This window comes from Periplaneta americana, chromosome 7 (genome assembly GCF_040183065.1).
Source record: "Periplaneta americana isolate PAMFEO1 chromosome 7, P.americana_PAMFEO1_priV1, whole genome shotgun sequence".
Taxonomy (NCBI): domain Eukaryota; kingdom Metazoa; phylum Arthropoda; class Insecta; order Blattodea; family Blattidae; genus Periplaneta; species Periplaneta americana.
In genome coordinates this window covers 20,842,157-20,861,509 of record NC_091123.1, presented here as the reverse complement: position 1 = coordinate 20,861,509, position 19,353 = coordinate 20,842,157, and the positions used below count along the sequence as shown (strand labels likewise).

At 36.1% G+C, this 19,353-nt stretch overlaps 1 protein-coding gene across 1 annotated transcript; it reads right to left on the bottom strand.

The window, feature by feature from the left end:
* Nucleotides 1-540: 540 nt before the first annotated feature.
* Ilk (integrin linked kinase) lies at nucleotides 541-19,121 on the bottom strand. The gene is made up of 9 exons (XM_069830385.1): nucleotides 18,618-19,121; nucleotides 10,229-10,394; nucleotides 9,860-10,052; nucleotides 8,443-8,523; nucleotides 6,748-6,943; nucleotides 5,690-5,933; nucleotides 3,726-3,825; nucleotides 2,398-2,528; nucleotides 541-1,382 (listed from the first exon to the last, which is right to left on the bottom strand). Exons 1-9 carry the CDS (start codon nucleotides 18,704-18,706, stop codon nucleotides 1,236-1,238), a joined length of 1,347 nt encoding a protein of 448 aa, XP_069686486.1. The 5' UTR covers nucleotides 18,707-19,121; the 3' UTR covers nucleotides 541-1,235.
* Between the last annotated feature and the right edge of the window lie 232 nt (nucleotides 19,122-19,353).

Here is a 19,353-nt window from a genome sequence, read left to right as displayed (position 1 = left end):
ACATATTACACTAATCAGACTTCAGATGCATACAAACAATTGTTCTTCCTCTGATACATATCATCAAGTGAGGAAGATTTGGATTAAAAATGAAGAAATAAGATGCAACATCGCCAAGAATGGAGGGAGGACTGTTATTAGGGAGGACAAGGTTAAACAAAAAGGATCATAGCACCATAGAAGGAGAGATGGAGAGTGAGATGAGAGAGTATGGGCACAGTCTAGTATATACAGTCACGAAGCTCGAGTTTATGAGGGTACTAGGAACAATAGACTGTGCAGGTACTATTTCGTATTGTCTGTAATGAGGCGATAGTAGCAATCCTAGTGGTTAGCAACTATCTATGGATGCATATTTAGTACGTATTGAGCTTCGTGACTGTATATACTAGACTGTGGCATGGGAATAAGGATGGGGAAAGAGAGTAAGAAGAAAGGGAAGATGGAAAAGAGGAAGGAATAAAAGAAAGGAAGATGGAAAAGAAGAAAGCAAGGGACAGATGAAAAAGAAAGAGAGAGTGATCGGTAACAGACAGAATAAACAATGTAACATTCCGAGCTGTATCTGCTTTCTACAGTATGATCATATGTTGAACTACAGAATATAAAGCTTACAATGTTTAACACCGGGAAAAATAGTCAATTTATAAAATATTGAGTACTGCAATCGGAATCTCGAGTCAATACTTCAAAACAAAGTACTGCTACAATGCCTCTTCACCAAACCATGGCTGGCTGAGCAGTGATACTTCGAGACCAGATGCTCTACAATGCGGAATTATCAGATTCAATGAAAATATTCAGCTGTATAACAATAATACTGTATAAAAAATTGAAGTAGGCACAGAGATATAATTTACAATGCAATACAACGCCAACAAGTTTTACTATTTAACATTAATGTAAAAGTTATATTCCTAAAAATATACTTTCATAACCATAAGATCTATTTCACAACTTTTTAGTAGCTAGAACTTTATATTCATGTTTGTAAGAAAATGTTAGGCATTTCTAGGCATTAGTAGAATAATAATTAAAAAAAACTCACTCCCATTCTAAGAAAATAAATCGTTGAACACTTTTGTTTGTGGCATATGGCAATGAATATGGCAGACGTGACATAAGACACTTTGAGACAATATCATTGTTATGGAACTGGAGAGAGATTACTGCAGGATTCCAGCACAGTAAAGTTGTGCTAGAAGGTTAAATGCGAATGTACGGACTCCTTTGGTTCACCTCTTCATCTTGTCTAGGATAGGGAGAACCATATCAAAAGTGGGTCTCTTGCCAGGATCTTCATTCATGCAGATTCGAATTAACTTGGCAAGATGGGGCGAAATCCCTGGTGGAATAGTTATTCGCAAGCCCTCCAACGCAATCTGCAACAACAAGGCATTTATTAATAATAGTGCATTACAGGCAACATCCCTGATTTTGACGTTTCTCCTTTACTTCGTGTGCAAATTCTAACTTTGATTATCACATCTAAACATCATTCTATGCCAGGACCACACAGTGACACAGTAGTCTGTGCTGAAATCACGTTCAGACTACTGGGTGTTCATTTCAAAGTGTGTCATGACGTCACTGTTGTTGAGTCACCGATTTGAAGCGAGTTTCCGCTTATATGTCAGAGAAGTTGCCTATTATTCAAGGCGTTCTTCAATCTGAACTTGAGAATGTGTACAGTATAACTTGAACGTCGTAGCAACAGATGGCGGTCTGTACGGTCTGTGTGCTACCATAACCTCTTTCGAACTGTGTTTTGCGCCGGCAAGTCGTACGCAGGGTATTTGTTATCATCAGTTGTGTGCAGCAACATTCCACAACACAAATCAAATGCTCAGTGTCCATGTTGACCGTCGAAGTTAATGTCAACAAATATGTACTGTAAGTAATCGTCTTAACCCTCTCCCCATATCTCGACAGTACGTATTTCCAAACAGTTCACATTCCTGCCACTACCGGCGTTACCGTACGTTTCGGTACGTACTCTTCAGAATGAATGCCGTACTTGCTAGGCAACTTCTCTGCCTCATAGGTAATACACCTCTGCGGAAGTGTACGAAGATTGAATTCTTTAGGCTCATTGGCTAGCCACATGATGGCATACAGCAAGCCATGACACACTTTGAACTGAACACCCAGTAGTGTTGACATGACATGTGTTGGTTAACTGCAAAATCATGTTATTTCTATAACCATGCCTTCCGCTGTTCATTTTCTGGCTAATTATAGGTATTATTATTATTATTATTACTACTACTACTATTATTATTATTATTATTATTATTATTATTATTATTATTATTATTATTATTATTACTATTGTTGTTACCAGTGCATGAAGAGGTAGCAGTATTTTTTGGTATAACTTGGGCTTCAATTACAAACCTTCATGCCGACCTCCATCGGTGAGAGATCCGCAAAAGGCACTTCTCTTGTGGCTAGTTCCCACAGAAGTATAGCGAAGCTCCACATGTCACAGGCCTCCCAGTTACGATCTGTTGGTTTCTTCTGGAGGGCTGCAAATTAATATTCGCATATTATGCAATGTCTATGTTGTTAACTGACTTTAAGTAAATATTTTCAGTTATTTCTGAAGAGAGATGCATGATAATTTCGGATTTATATCACAAGGTAAAAATGTTCTTTTCAGCATCTGAACCAATATCGAATTGGCACATTTCTATACACGCTAATAAAGTACCTAGTTCCAATATGCATTCAACCACTAAATTGCTGTGTAACAGCTTCTAATATACAGGAAATAAATGACTAATTTTAGGCGGTCAAATGTTTCCGAAGTGAAACTTCTCTTTAATTCTTCCACCTAACTTTGCAATTTACTTATCTCATTGTGGAAAAGCAATCAGGAAAGTCAAGATGTGTAAGTAATGCATTTGAACGATACGATTGGCTAGAACAAGAAGATACTACTTAGTGTAAAGGCAATCATGAATTACCTTGTTCTTTAAAATGATACAAACACTGTCAACTTCTATAGGTAGACTTTCACTTGTAAATGAGATGAAAACAACTTTGTCGTTCTTAGGAGATAAATTAATAATAACAGATACAATTCTTAAAGTAATCTGCATTTTTCAACCCAGACACAAGAGAAATTTTAGTAGCAAAAGATAACGGAAAATATAAAGAAGCAGTAAAGGAACAAAGAAGGGATAAATAAGAGGTAGAAGTCGAGGAAGAAGACGAAATGACGAGGAAGAAAAAAGAGATAAGACAAAACAAAAGAAAAAAAAGAGGAAGGAGAGAAGAAATGAAAAGAGGTCAGTAATAGGAAGAGAAAGACGAAAGTGAAGAAAATAGAGAAAGAGAAGAAAAGAAACGAGAAAAATGAAAATGGAGAGTTAAGAGAGAATGAGCTGGAGAACAAAAGATAAAGACGAGGACAGGAAAAAAGTGGACTAAGAAGAAGAGAGTAGAAAAAAATGGAGAAGAAAAATAAAAGAAGAGGACAGGATGAAAGGAAACGAGCAAAGAGTCAGAATAGAAAAGGGGATGAAGGAAGAGAGACTATAAGAAAGAATACCAGGAAGAAAAGATGGAGAAAGAGATAAGACGAAAAAAGAGGAAAAGAAAGTTAGAAAGAGGAGAAAACATTGAAAAAGAATGTTGATAAATTAGAAGGAGAAAGTGAAGACATAGAAGAAGAAGAAAAAGGAGGAGATAAAAATGATAAAGATATATTACAACTTTACCTTCTGGAGACATCCAGGCTGGATAGTAAATTCTTCCTCTCTCTTGAAATGAAAACTTCGCATCTGCCATATTGATTCTAGCTGTCAAATCTTCATCAATCTGTAATCAGAATGAATACATTAATTACATACCAGTATATTTCAAGTACATAAATCTACGTATTACTCTGAAAAAATTTATTAAAACTACATACTTAGACTTCAAGGAACAAAATTTGAGAACATAATCTCAAAGGAAAAAATTAATACCCTGTGTCATAATCCACAGTTAATTCCCAATTTACCACGAAAATCGTCTGTAGCTGCATTTAGATTGGCAATAGGCCGTGACTGTTTGGCTAAACATCTGCATAGAATTGGAATATATCAATCCCCTAACTGTCCATTGTGCAACTCAAACCTAGAAATGGATTCGAAACACCTCAAAATCTATGCTTCAGAGGCTGACCATGACAATATCTTTGAAAAATATTGGAGTGCAAGACGTCAGATGACTTTATTGTCAAATGCCTGGCATTAGAAAACCACGACAACAACAACATATTTCAAGTACATGGAGGATAGACAAAATGCTATAAATGAGCAATCATTAAAAGTTACTGCACTGCAAATCTGCAGACATCACTGGAGGACAACCATCTAAGATTCTGAAGGAAAAAGATGTAACATGCAATGGGCATTTAAGGGAGCCGTAATAATTAATTTTACAAAACAATATTTAATGATTTCTAGTGCAAAAGTTATTTGAAGTTTTTTATGTACAAAAAAAATAAATCCATGGTGCTACAGTCCATGAAGGGCCAAGACCGACCAGTCGGCTGCTGGTCATTATTGGAGAGGCTGTTTCGTTATGAATGCGCACATTTACAAGAATGCTATCTCAATAACGGAATGCTAGAAGTAACAATAATAGTTGGTAATAAAACAATTTAACTTTGCATGCTATTTCTACAACAGGATATTATCACAAAATACGCATTTATAGGCACTATAAAACTTGGTCAGGTGCTTTTAAATCCTTTAACATGGATTTTGGATAAAGTTCCTTAACTTATGTATGTACACAGAAATAAAATAAGCAAAAGAGAGCAATGTCCGAGCTCTAGTGGGGTTATTGGGTTATTCTACAACGCTGTATCAACATCTAGATTATTTAGCATCTGAATGAAATGAAGGTGATAATGCCAGTGAAATGATACCGGGGTCCAGCACCGAAAGTTACCCAGCATTTGCTCGTATTGGGTTGAGGGAAAACCCCGCTCTAGTGGCTCGCTGTATGCCGTCATGTGGCTAGTCGATGAGCCTAGAGAATTCAATCTTCCTACACTTCCGCAGAGGTGTGCCAGAGAAGTTGCCTAGCAAGTACGGCATTCATTCTGAAGAGTACTTACCGATATGTATGGTAACGCCGGTAGTGGCAGGAATGTGAACTACTTCGAAAATGTACTGAAGTGAGTTTTTTCTTACTGTCGGGATATGGGGAGAGGGTTAAGACGATTACTTACGTATTTGTTGACATTAACTTGGATGGTCAACATGGACATGGAGCATTTGATTTGTGTTGTGGAATGTTGTCGTACACAACCGATGATAACAAATACCCTGCGTACGACTTGGCCGCGCAAAACACAGTTCGAAAGAAGTTATGGTAGCACACAGACCATACAGACCACCATCTGTTGCTACGACGTTCAAGTTATACCGTACACGTTCTCAAATTCAGATTGAACGCCTTGATTAATAGGCAACTTCTCTGACACAAAACTGAAACTCGCTTCAAATCGCTGACTCATCAACAGTGACATCATGACACACTTTGACATGAACACCCAGTAGTCATCAGCATCAGTCAGTCTGTCTGTATGTATCTTCTTATCTCTGTTACCTGTCTCAGTCCATCTCTTTGTCCGTGAGTCTTCTTATGTCTATCTTTGTCACGTCTGACCTGCAATGGCCTCTCTTACCATGACGTGTCTGCTGTTCAAATAGTATTCAGGGATGATTCGCTCCAGACTGTGCAGGAATGCCATGCCACGTGCCACGTCCAGGGCAAAGCGCAGGGCCTGAGCTGTGTCCACCACGACTCCAGTACCCTCGTGCAGCAGGGTGTACAGAGATCCCCACGGCATGTACTGGTTGATAACCACCAGGTTTGGTGGCGAATTACAGCACCCCACGACTGGCAGGACATTTGGGTGCGAGAAAATCCTGTGACATAATTTAAATAAGTACTGTCTTAATCAGGGAAAGGCAGAGAGTGTTTTGGTGTAATAAAAATATAGATAGATACACTTTGATTTTTAGCAGGATTCACTGTGCAGAATACCTGACTGCAAGTGTGTAATTTCCGAAAGTGTTTGTGACATATTGTGACATCTAAACAAATTAACTTTAAATTTACTTAGTCTTACGTTAAAAAAGTGTAAAATTGTTAAAAAAGGCATATACCTTCTACAGACGGCCCGTTTCGACGCTATGTCGCGTCATCTTCAGTGTCTCTTGAACCACTGGTGATCTTGCATATCATAGAGGCAAGATCACCAGTGGTTCAAGAGACACTGAAGATGACGCGACATAGCGTCGAAACGGGCCGTCTGTCGAAGGTATATGCCTTTTTTTAACTATTTTACACTTTTTTAACGTAAGACTAAATAAATTTTATGGTTTTAACATAGTGTTAAGGAGAACTTTAATCAATAAATTAACTTTGTGTGTGAGCTGTTCTCTCACTGCCTAGGACACAGTGCCTTTATGACGTGTTTGATCTGATGTATATAGGCCTACTTTACTTTGTATGAAGAGTACAGAAAAAGTAGTGGAATACTGCAATTTCTCTGAAACTACTGATCAGATTTTGTGCGTATTCTGTATCTATGAATAAATTTATTCAAGAATGATCCATATGCTATATAATTTTTAGTAAAAATGGGTTTATATACAATATCAAACACAGACCTGATTTAGTCTGAAACAAAGAAGGCTTTATTAGTGATTTTTTGTATTACATAAATCTCGTACTAACCTGAGCTTGGGAAATTCTTCATTGAAATCCCTTGAAACTCGTGAGGTGCAATCCCGGATGGCCAGAATCTTGGCTACAATGTCATTCTTCTGCCAACGACCACGCCATGAGTCACCTGATGGAGAGGTCGCTATCTTGGTATGCAGCTGCAGGTCTACAATGTTGATGCCCTTATGGCGGGACAGTGTTGCATCACCTATTCATAACGAAATTGAATTACATTACAATCAAGAACCAGATTTAAATTTAAATGGACATATTTTAGAGCCAAAACATTTTTACAATCTACAAAAATTATAATTAAATCCAATTTCATAAAAAAATTTCAATCAATAATCCAATAATAAATTCAAATGTAGGCTAATCCATCTCCACCAAACTATGAGCTGCACCTTGACCTGGATTGGACGGTTGGATGGCTAGTTAATTGGTTGATGATCAGTCAGCTGATTACTTGGATTCTAAGTTAATGGGCTAGCTGACTGGTTAGTCTGTTGGACAACTGATTGGTTAGATTAGTTAGGTTAGGTGATTGGTTATTTTCATTCTTTGTATACAGAGTGTCCCATTTATCTTGCTCATCTATTATAACTTTTTTGTTTGGATAGATATTGGAATTTTTGTTTTTGAGGGTTATGTTAGAACAAGGAGCTAACATGAGTGAAAAGATTTGATGCATGTAACTACGTTATGGTACAAGATACACGTGATGTTATCAGTTTTTCAAATAGCACTACATACTTTAATCATGTTACATTGATTACACACATTAAGACGAGTTCATAAATGTATCACAATGTCACCTTCCTAGTCAATAACAACAACAAAACGAAACAAAAACGTACTTTCAATGTGATAATGTTATGCTTTGAGGGTCACAGAAGATGTTCCAAATGGTGACCATTCACATTAATGCACATTCGAAGGCGTTCCCCAAAAGACCGATGACTGCCTGGCATGTTGCTGGCTGAATGAACACACAAGCCTGTCGAATGCGTTGCTCCATGTCGTCTGGTGTTGTCAGAATGTTCTGGTACACGCTGTCCTTTACAGTTCCTCACAGGAAGAAGTCGAGTGACGACAGGTCCGGAGAAAGTGCAGGCCACTGTAGGTGGATTGTGGCGTCGACAGTTGTGGTTTGTTTACAGCAAATACACGACGTGTGCGAACGTCAGTCGTATTTCGTTTTGTGTAAGTTAATGCACAAGATGAATGGGGAACCACAACAAATTCTGATGGCATTCATTTTGCATTTTTTTGTTGTTATTCAATGGGAAGGGGACATTGTGATACTTTTTTAACTCATCTTAATGTATGTAATCAATGTAACATAATTAAAGTATGTAGAGCTATTTGAAAAATTGATGACGTCACGTGTACCTTGTACCATAATGTAGTTACATGCACCAAATCTCTACACTCATGTTAGCCCCTCGTTCTAACATAACCCTCAAAAACAAAAATTCCAATACCTACCCAAACAAAAAAGTTATAATAGATGCGCAAGATACATGGCACACCCTGTATATTTTAAAATAAAATTGTTCAAACAGTATTTATTTAATTCTTGTATTACAATGTTGCATGTAGAATCTGAAAAAAAATTTTCAACATGAATTTAGAAAGAAATTAACTGAACGACTTGAAAGTTTAAGAAATGTTCTATATATGACATTATCAAGATTGAAGACTTACGACTTCTGGTCTTCAATCCCAGCCAACTCTGGTCCTTGAAAGTAATTTTCTTCAAATCCTGACCAGTTTCCACTGCCAGTTCTGAAAATAATCAATAAATAAATAACGAATTATAGAATTAATAAGAAATTATATTATAATAGTTACAATTCTTAGATACCACCATGGTGGATCAGTCTTGGCACACTGGGTTTATAAGCTGTAGTGCTCAGGTTCAAATCCCACTCCACACTAAATTTATAACTTGTATATGGCAACCTTATGGTCCAGGCAACACGGGGGTTTTCTCTGCGTATTCCAGCTTCCCTGTGACATCCCAACAATTCTTCAACATCGTCATTCATTATGATCGAAATGTAGAAACACTACTTGCGGTAGCAGAAAATTTTGTTACAGTTTTTGTTGATTCACTCTTCCATATACACGTATTTACTTAAAAAGAAGTGACAGGGTATTTAAGGAAACGTGTACATTCGAATTGAAGTAATAAAATATAACATGTAAATTACTTTTCTTTAAGACTGTACTGTAGGGTATTTTATTTGATATTCATGCATACCATGTGTACTTCAAACTATAGTACATAGAGAATTAACAATGCCATAAGAAATCCATTTAAAAAAAATGAAAGTGGAATTTCATGTAGCTGGCCATGAGTAATAAAAAGAAAGTAAGACTATTTACTGATTATTGCCAACTTATCATACATGATTCTTTGACAACATATCATTTTAGGTCAGGTGATTAAAAATAATTAGACGTTTTGTTATGGTGTTACCACAGTCTAGTATATACAGTCACGAAGCGTGAGGTGATCAGAGTACTAGGAACAATAGACTGTGCCAGTACTATTTTGCATTGTCTGTGATGAGGCGATAATAGTGATCCTAGTGATTAGCAACTATCAAAGGATGCATATTCCCTACATACTGAGTTTCATGACTGTATATACTAGAGTGTGGTGTTACTATTAGCTGGAAATAATCAGTAGATAGTCTTCTTTTCTACAAGGCCTACTAATTTATTACACATGGCCAGCTGTATAAAATTCCACTTCCAGTTTTTTTATACAAGAATTTCTTATGGCACTGTTAATTCCCTATGTAGTGTAGTTTGAAATCCATATGGTATAAATTCAATATTTCCATTACTATTGTGTGAAAAATATCGAGGCACATTTAATATAATAGAGAATAGAGCAAGACGGACTGCTTGGAAAACCACTTATACTTCCGTTTCCATATGACCACGAGTGGCGTCACTGTATTAGAAGAAAATGGAATAATTTTATCTGTGTAGGATTCAGCTTGAACATTTCACGTCAAAACATTCTCTAGTCAAATGCTGGAAATATGAAAACAGAAACAAAAGGATGTTAATTCAGTTACTGAGATATGGCGAGAGAAGGCCTACATACCATGCAAGCGTTTGGCCAGGGTGCCCCGTGCTTTATCCAAAGGTGTGTCACCATCCTTGTTGGCAAGTGAGACCACAGCCCCATGTGTGACCAGATCCTCTGCCACCGCCTGGTATCCCCAGAAGCAGGCGTAATGTAGGGGTGTGTTGCCATGCTCGTTGGTGAAATTCACATCAGCTTTGTTTCGAAGCAACTGTCAGAACCAACAACTCATTTACAATCTGGGTTTTATAAAACAGCTATATTACCAGCTGTTCTGTATGGTTGTGAGAGTTGTGTGGGAAATTAACCAAGGAAGAACTCTTTCACCAGGACAAGGCACTCAGTTACACCACTGCGTTGCTATGGCTCCTGTAGCCAATAACTTACCATGTGCACAATGTCTCTATGGCCATGAGCAGCAGCAAGATGCAGAGGCGTGTCATCTCCTCGATTCGTAGCATTTGCTCTGGCACCACGAAGTATCAGCAAGTCCACAATCTTCAGGTGGCCTTCTTTAGCTGACCAGTGCAGAGGGCTGAACCCATGGTCATCACTGAAATAGATATTACATTTATACAAACTTGAAGGCTTTTAAGCAGATTATTTAACAACACTGTATCAATTACTTGGTTATTTAGAGTTTATGAAATGGTGATAGCGAACTGGTATTTGGCGAGATCAGACTGCGAATTCGTCACGATTTACCTGATATTTTCCTTGAAGTTTATGAAAACTTCGGAAAAACCCAACAAGATAATAATCAGGCCAAGCGAAAATTGAACCCAAGCCTGAAAGGAGTCCTGGATCAGCAGGCAAACGTGCGACTGCCTGAGTTATGCCCGTGGTCTTTGAAGGCTCTTAATAGGATTGTGATGTGTCGTAGTTTGAGATATGCATATTGTTCTGTGTCTTAAAAATCTTATACATTTTATAATTTGTCAGAGATCATGCACAGAACGGAAGTATGAAAAATTTTCGTAATACTTAAATAGTGAATAAGAATTTTCGTATTCTTTAAATATAGAAATGTTCCACTAAAATTATTGATGATACATTCATAGGAACAAAAGAAAAAAACATGGGTGTTTACGACAGACAGAGTTTTCGCGTTTATACAGTATTTTAAAAATGGCGTAAATACATTCATCTCAGCAAAAGAAAAAAAATATAAAAGTTTATGACAGACATGAGAGTTGTCGCACTTATATAAAAATGGCGGGATACATTAATTGCAACAAAATAAATATGGGAATTTACGACAGACATGAGAGTTCTGCGTTGATAAAAAATGACGTGATCTAGGGGCTAGTAAGCGGCACTCGTACTCCGAGGCTGCTGAGCTTGTGCGTGGGTTCGAATCCCGCTTGGTTTGGTTTTTTCTAAGATTTCCTTCAACTGAAAGGCGAATGTTAAATAATCTATGGAAAATCCTTGGATTCCTCTCGCTATCAATTCCATCAACAGTAGATAACATTACAGTTGATACAGCGTCGATAAATAGCTAATCAATATAGATTAAAAGAACGAGACGCGATTTTGTCTTTCATAATAATATTAACTTATACATAGTGTTCTGCCAAATGGCAGGTCTTTCACTGCAAACCCAGCATTCTCCAATCTTTCCTCTTTTCTGCTTCCCTCTTAGTCCCCACATATGATTATTATAGGCTATTAACGTAAATCATGAAGTCTGCAGTATTTGCTAAGTTGTGACAAACTCAAAAATGCAATATACTAATCTAACTTAAGCAAATCTGCATGCATGCAGTAAAAATCGTATATATACATTTCCGATAATTTCTTTCTGACACTCTGTAGGAATGGTAAATATCGACTCCGTAGGGTACTTAACATTCTCTACCAGATGCCATGTGCGAGAGAGAACTGGAAGGTCTTCGTAACAACAAAAATGGTTAGCGAAAGAACTGGCATAAGGGATTTCCGATGAATATAAAGAGTATTTCAAAATAACTATTTCCAATTTTCATATGTGATAGATCGCATGTAATTAAACATTTTTCTTACCTAATAAAGTAGTGTCCGAAAATACTTCCGTATGGAGATATGACGATATGAAAGCAAATTTCCAAAGAATCTCAACGTGAAAAGTTTGGCCACTATTTCGAAGACGTTGATCTAGCCTTGAATCGGGGATATGCTTGAGTATAATGATGATATCGAAAGACTTGCTTATAGTCTAACCTGACAGGCGTTTCATAGTACTACCATTCATAAAACATCATACCATAAAATACGTGACACATTTATGGAAAAACTATAAATAACAATAAATTTATTTATTCTGGTGGTGTTAAGGCCATCAGGCCTTCTCTTCGACGCCACCAGAAATATGTATACATAAGCGAAAAAACAAATTAATAACGTTCATTAAGGGCAAGAGCGTTATTTTACTTGCATTTATCTTAAACAAATATCAAAATATTTGCACGTATACCCCTACCATGCTGTATAGAATAACGACACAATTTATTTACAGGATTGCATAATTCAATTTTGTATACCTAATTTCGTTTTCTAAGCTAAATAGTCACAGGCTTATCTTTTAATTCGCGAGCAGTCTGTTTGAGATTTTATCTCGCACTTCTTTAAATTGGTTAATTTTATATTGTTTATAGGTGCCGGAGATTTGTTCCTTTTCTGGCAGTTTTAGATTTCCTAAATCAGTTGTCATGCAAAAATATGGCTACGTCGTTATTTTCATTGCGCAACAATTATTATTCATTAACAGTTTGGGCCGTGTGAGAGCTAACAATGACGTAATTAATTATTGAAACTTTCGTGGCTTCGGCACGAATTGAAGTCACGTGATTATCATGGTCAAGTCATGGCCATCTTAACAATCGCCTAATATAAATACATGTTCAAAGTTCTAAAAATACAAAGGAATTGCTATATTAAACTCATGTTAAACGTGCATTTATATATAAACTTGTTCAATGTTGGCCATGTTATGACTAAGAATGTGACGTCGCGCCGTAGCCTGTCTTTCTCGTAGCCACGTGAAACTTTCATCTTTCGTCAGTCTGCTGTGAGTCACAACACTGATAATTAAGCAGTGGATAGTCATTTGCTGTTTTACATATTGCATTGTATAGTGTTAATTAATTCTTCTTCGTAATATCAATATGTCGAGGAAATGAAGTTGGTGAATGGGAACTAATGCAATTACAGAACAGTAATTTTGAGAAGAAGAAAAGAAAGTGTGAGAAGTTATATTTAAATTACGAGAAAGAAAACTCAGATTATTTTAGTTGGCGATAGCATCACTACATTTTATTATTAACAGGATAGGAGTGGTAAGCACAATAAGCCTCAGACTGCAGTGCAAGTCTTCGGGTCTAGTCCGTATACGAGAAAAAAAATTTTTATTGATACCATGAACGGTGACTCCATAACAGGAGCGCAAGTTGTCGTGTGGTATCTGGAAATAAAATAAATAATTCCGATGCGAAGAAATTACCGACGTGTGTACAGAGGAGATGCACCTGATGGAAAAACAGTAAAATTAAAGATACTTGGTGAAGTTTCTAGCGGTCGAAGAAAAAGTAAAAAACTGAATGTTTTACATGGTCTACGATGATGTTTGGGTAAAGGCAGATGTCATAAAAATGGGTTTTGTGATAAATAAAAATTAGACGTCGAATCCTTATTGCAAATATTTTTTCTAAATAAATAAAACACATCAAATGCTAGTAGGTATTATTAATTTTTGTTTTTCTTTGTACCCCACTCGTAGAATTTAACTTGTGTATTCACCTGAGGAACAAAACTCCATTTGCACAAAAAATGACAACCCCCTTTACCCTAAAGTACAGAGTTGTTGGATCATGTCGCCATGAACCTCGATATGCTTGCACAGTTCATGTGCCCCAAGTAGCTAATACTCAACTTAATGTATTCTTTCAGCAGACTATAATTGGGTAGAATTCTTCTAAGATAAATGCTAGTGTATTTAGACTATTTTCTGAATTGCTGTGTCCAGAAAACCAATTTCCAACAACTTGCTATTCTCTGCCACTACTTTCTCACTTGTAAGATGAATTATTTGTTCCTTAATACGTACATTAACGCGAGAATGATTCATTCCCCCACACTGAAAGGAGTTGCAGGTCCGAGAGTCTCTAAGAAATACATTTCCAGGTCGATGGATCGGACGCAACGGACCATTTCGTGGCGGCCACGTTTACCCAATATCATTTCATTAGATTTATTTTCGTGGGGCTATGTTAAGGACCGTATATATGCATCTAAAGTACCCAACGTCATACCTTCACGAGCCCGTATCTGTGATGTGATTGCTATGGTGACAATGGTCATGTTGGGAAGGATGTGACAAAAAATTGATTTGAGGTCGAATGTTGACAATGCCACTAATGGATTACATGTAGAGATTTACTAAATATTTCCATTACAGTTGAGTTGTATCTTTTTTACTAATTACTGTGAAAAGCTTTCTTAAACTCGATAAATGCGTGTATCGGTATTTCTTGAACATATTCGTATTTCTTTTCGAATACTTAGGCCTAATATAAAAGTTCTTTATTAGTGAATGTTTTTTTTTTTTTTCGAAATAGGCTAGTCTGTTAGTATTCTGTATGATGAACTGAGTAGACTAATAATGAGATCCTTCTGTAATTTTGAAGAGTGAAGGGTTGGTTACCTTTCTTATAAATTGAGGAAATCATGGCAACTTGACAGACTTTTTGTAATTAATAATTGGTTAATTGGTGATCTTACTCGTGTTAATTATGTAAGCATGTGCGGCTTACAGCTGTTTCGGTGCTACTTCACACCATCCTCACAGCCTTCTGTGTCTCGGCGTCATCTCAACTTCGCTGCCTGTTGTGTGGGTGCGTTCGTGTGATGAAGAGTTGTGTCAAATAGTGTGTGTGTTCTGAAATTGATCTGTGTGTTGAGTATTTGATTAGGGTGTGTTTTAGTGTGTCTGTATATTTCATACTGTTCTAGTGTGTTGAGTTTTTGGTTTTTGGGTTGTATGTGTAGGATTTCCATGTCTGTATTTATGTTATTGTATGTGTGGTTGGCATTAGTTATGTGTTCGGCATATGTAGATGTATTGTGTCATCTGGTTATTGCTTTAATGTGTTCTTTGTATCGAGTTTGGAATGATCTGCCTGTCTGTCCAATGTAGGAACTGTCGCAACTATTGCATGTGAGCTTGTATACGCCGTATGGTTGTATCTATTTGTTTGTGTTGTGTGTTGAGATGTCTTTGTAGTGTGTTTTCTGTTCTGTATGCTATGTTGTATTTCTGTTTTCTGAATGAGGATGCGATCTTGTATGTGTTTTTGTTTTCATATGTTAGTGTGATGTATTTCTTGTGTTCTTGTGTTTGTGTTTTATGTGTTTGTTGCGTTTTTGTTTTGTCTTCCTTATGATGTTGTTTATTATGTTTGTAATTGTTCATTGTTCTAAACTTCACATGTTAATTGGTACAGTATAGGTTTTCCTGAGAAAGTACATGCCATATTTATATTTTATTTATGTTTCCCATTCCCAAAAATAGTCCACGTATGTTTGTAGGTAGCTTGAAAATGCTTGTGTCAATTGCGTATTTACAATTTATTATCACCCCACACTTTTACTTACAGGGACGTCGCTAGGGGGGTGCGAAAGGGTGCGCAAGCACCCCATAAAAAATCGGAGCACCCCTTTCCGCACCCCAAAGGGCAATTTATTAAAAAATACTAGGCATAAGTTATTTTGAAGAAGAAAAAAAATAAACAATTTCTTAGATGTGAAAAAACTACATCCCATAGTGTATCGTTATGGATGTTATGAACATCATTTCTTTATTCTTCATCTTTCACTGTTGCTACTTCTCGTCACTGGAATTCTCTGCCGCCTGAAGTCAAGGGCTGCCGAACTTTAATTTCCTTTAAATGTAAATTAGAAAAATATCTTATGATGAGTTGCCAGACCTAACGCGTTGCAAATATTTAATAGAATGTGTTCAACTGTATTTATTTTTATTTTTTATTTTCTTTTTTGTTTCTTATTTTTATTGTATAATCATGTAAATCGTGTTTATTTATCACACTTAACGCCAATATGTATCCCAATGTGTTGTTGGTTTTTTTTAATTAATAATCTATTTTTGTGTACATTTTATTCAATTGTCGCTTTCTGGTTTAATTATGTAAATCCGACTTAATTGTAATCTAATACTAATATGTATTTAATTTATGAACTAGTGGAATTACTCGTGTTAAATATGAAATATCTGTCCGGCTTACAGCTGTTTCAGTGCTTCACGCCGGACAGATATTTCATATTTAACACGAGTAAGTCCACTAGTTCATCAATTAATTATATTCAAGTGTTAAAAGTGGTGTACGCAAGATTCAAAATGGACTAATATGTATACTAATGTGTTTATTTTTATTTTTACTGTGTACATTTTTTTTATTGAATTATCGGCTTCTGTTTTTATGTGATTCGTATTTGATTCCAACAACATTAATATGTATTTCACACTATGTTTATTTTTACTTTATGTGGTAAATTTTTATAGATATAGAGTGTTAGTTGGGAGACCGGAGGGAAAAAGATCTTTAGGGAGGCCGAGACGTAGATGGGAGGATAATATTAAAATGGATTTGAGGGAGGTGGGGTATGATGATAGAGACTGGATTAATCTTGCTCAGGATAGGGACCGCTGGCGGGCTTATGTGAGGGCGGCAATGAACCTTCGGGTTCCTTAAAAGCCATTTGTAAGTAAGTAAGTTGTAAGGTAAATTTTTATGTAACTACCTCTTTTGATCTCATTATGTACCTAAATTGTATCAGCACAGTCTACTATATACAGTCGCGAAGCTCAATATGTAGTAAAAATGCAAACATGGGTAGTTGCCCACCACTAGGATCGCTACTATCGCCTCATCATCGCAGATCTCTCTCCTAGCAGACGACAAAATATGTTACACTTTCGTTGTCGTGTTCTTTTGGAAAAATTAACACCTTCCTTCCATTATTGAAATATTAAATGCATAAAGTTAATTTATTATTTTAATGAAGTATATTAAATTCCACCATAAACTCGAAGATAACTGCAAGAAATAAGTTAATATATTTTTTGTTTCTGCAAAACGAACTGAAATTTACTATAATAGCTCCACTCATTCAAGATTATAGCGATAATTAATTATGAAACCAATAAATATTAATTTGCATTTCCCTTTACAACAATAATAATGGAAATATCAATTAATGGAGTAACTTATGTGTACCGGTACTTGTAGTGTAGGCTTACGTAGTTAACAAAGTGGGATGAGGTTAAGCAATAATAATCACACCAGAATTGGAAATAAAACGTGATCAATAAATTTCATTAAAACAAACTTAATTTTTCTACGTCTTTAGAAAATAACACATAAAAATAATAACAAAATTAATAGCCACAATTAAAAATATATAATATGAAAAAAAAGTAGACCTAACCTTTATTTCTCTGGAAATTTAGCAGCCCAAGTGGGAGAACTTTAACCGGTATCTAATGTCCTTTCGGTTAGACTGAAACATTTCATTGTGAAATTTAAGGATATAATATATTCTAACAGTCACAAAGAACTTCAAAATTAACAGTTTTGTTTCTGCACAGCATTCTTGTGGAAACCCAGGAACCTTTCTAAATCTTTCGGAAATCGGAAAAAGGATAACTCTGGCCTCATTCTCTTACTGTTGCTACAATTTATAGCACTACAAACGTCTCCTCCTTGTCCCATATTATTATTCCAATTATTATATTTTAGGCATTAAAGTTTTCATTACAGCCAATAACGAACATTTCACAAGCATCAATGTGAAATACGCAACGAGCTAGCACGCGATAGAAATACGACACAGTCCAAAGTCGACCATGGACAGTCTACTGTTTCTAGTTGCTAACCGCTTGGAGCGCTTTATCACGAGATTTGCAAAAAAAAACACCTCAAGCTTCCCGACTGTATATAGTAGACTGTGGTATCAGTATGTATTAATTCCGATCCAGTTTTGTGTTCAACTATGTAAGCAAGTTTTAATCTTGGTTGGCCTTAACTCTGCCAGGTTAAATAAAGCCATAATAATAATAATAATAATAATAATAATAATAATAATAATAATAATAAACAGATGTATAGTATGCGCGCAAGTGCGTGAGAGAACATTTTGGATCTTTTATGTACCATATTTTTACAACTCGCACCCCATCCGCACCCCCCTTGCTCTGATCCTGGCGACGTCACTGTTTACTTGTAACAACAGATGTCTTAGTTTAGGAATGCTTATTGCTGGAATTAACACAGCAAAACGGACTTTTATGGTTTAAGAAAGTAGAATTGTTTTAAATAACTTTTATTTTTATTTCAAAAATAAACAGGCATTTAATATGATATTTGGACTACATAAATGTATTTTACAATAAGTGACGAACACTGTTAATATGATTATCAATTATTACATATTTTGTCATATTTAGACCATTATGCTGACCATGCCTATATTTGGTAATGACATTTGCCACTTCCTCTCGCTTCTCAAAGACTTACAAAATGTAGACACTATGCTCATGTGGGCTTGGGAGGCCAAGTTACGTCATTCGTCTAGTTCCCCCACGTTCAGTAAATGGGCGTGGCCCACGAGTGTGAAAACATAAAACTACTATAATGAAATGAAAGTTTTGTAGCTTATATTACTTAAAATCTAGTCAATACGAAATATTATTTTAGTGTTGTAAATATAATAGAATACTTACCCTTGGTTCATATCATGTTCTGTATCATCTAGCCAAACTCTGACTTGCATAGCATTCCCTTCTCTACACCAATGAAATATATCCTCCATCGCTGATATTCCTTGCTGTTCACTAAAATTATATAACAAATATACCTGGAGTTGATCTGTTCAAAAAAACAAAAAATGCATCCGTAAAATCCTGCTTGTTCTATTTAAGAATCTTGTTTCAGAAGTCTGATTCACGTTTAAAACCTCACGTTCACAACTTGTCCCCAAATCACTCACATTACACGTACACTATATTTATAGCACACGAGTTTGAACAAATCAAAAATAGTTGTATCCAAATATAAAAACTAGAGCTTAATCAGGAAAATGTAAACATTTTATAACTTTCTCTCCTCCCTCGCTTACAGCCCTCGAAGTTTACATGAACTGCAGTAAATAAATGGTATCACACTCGGATAACATCGGCAAATTCCGCCTGCTACATCTCGCTTGCGTTGTGACGATCGGCACTTTTTACTTCACTCTGGTTTACAGGGAAATGTTGAGCGCTGTTGACATCTAAATAGGCCACAATAAAAAAGACCCCCCCCCCCTCCCAAATGACGGGTACTTGTCTGTGTAATTATTCATTCACCCATTCGTTATCCAACACACACACACAACAGAATGTTTTGTTAAATAGTCTGAAGTAACTTGCATCTGTTCATATATGAGCCGTTCAGAGCAAAAGTGGTGCAAGTCAGAAT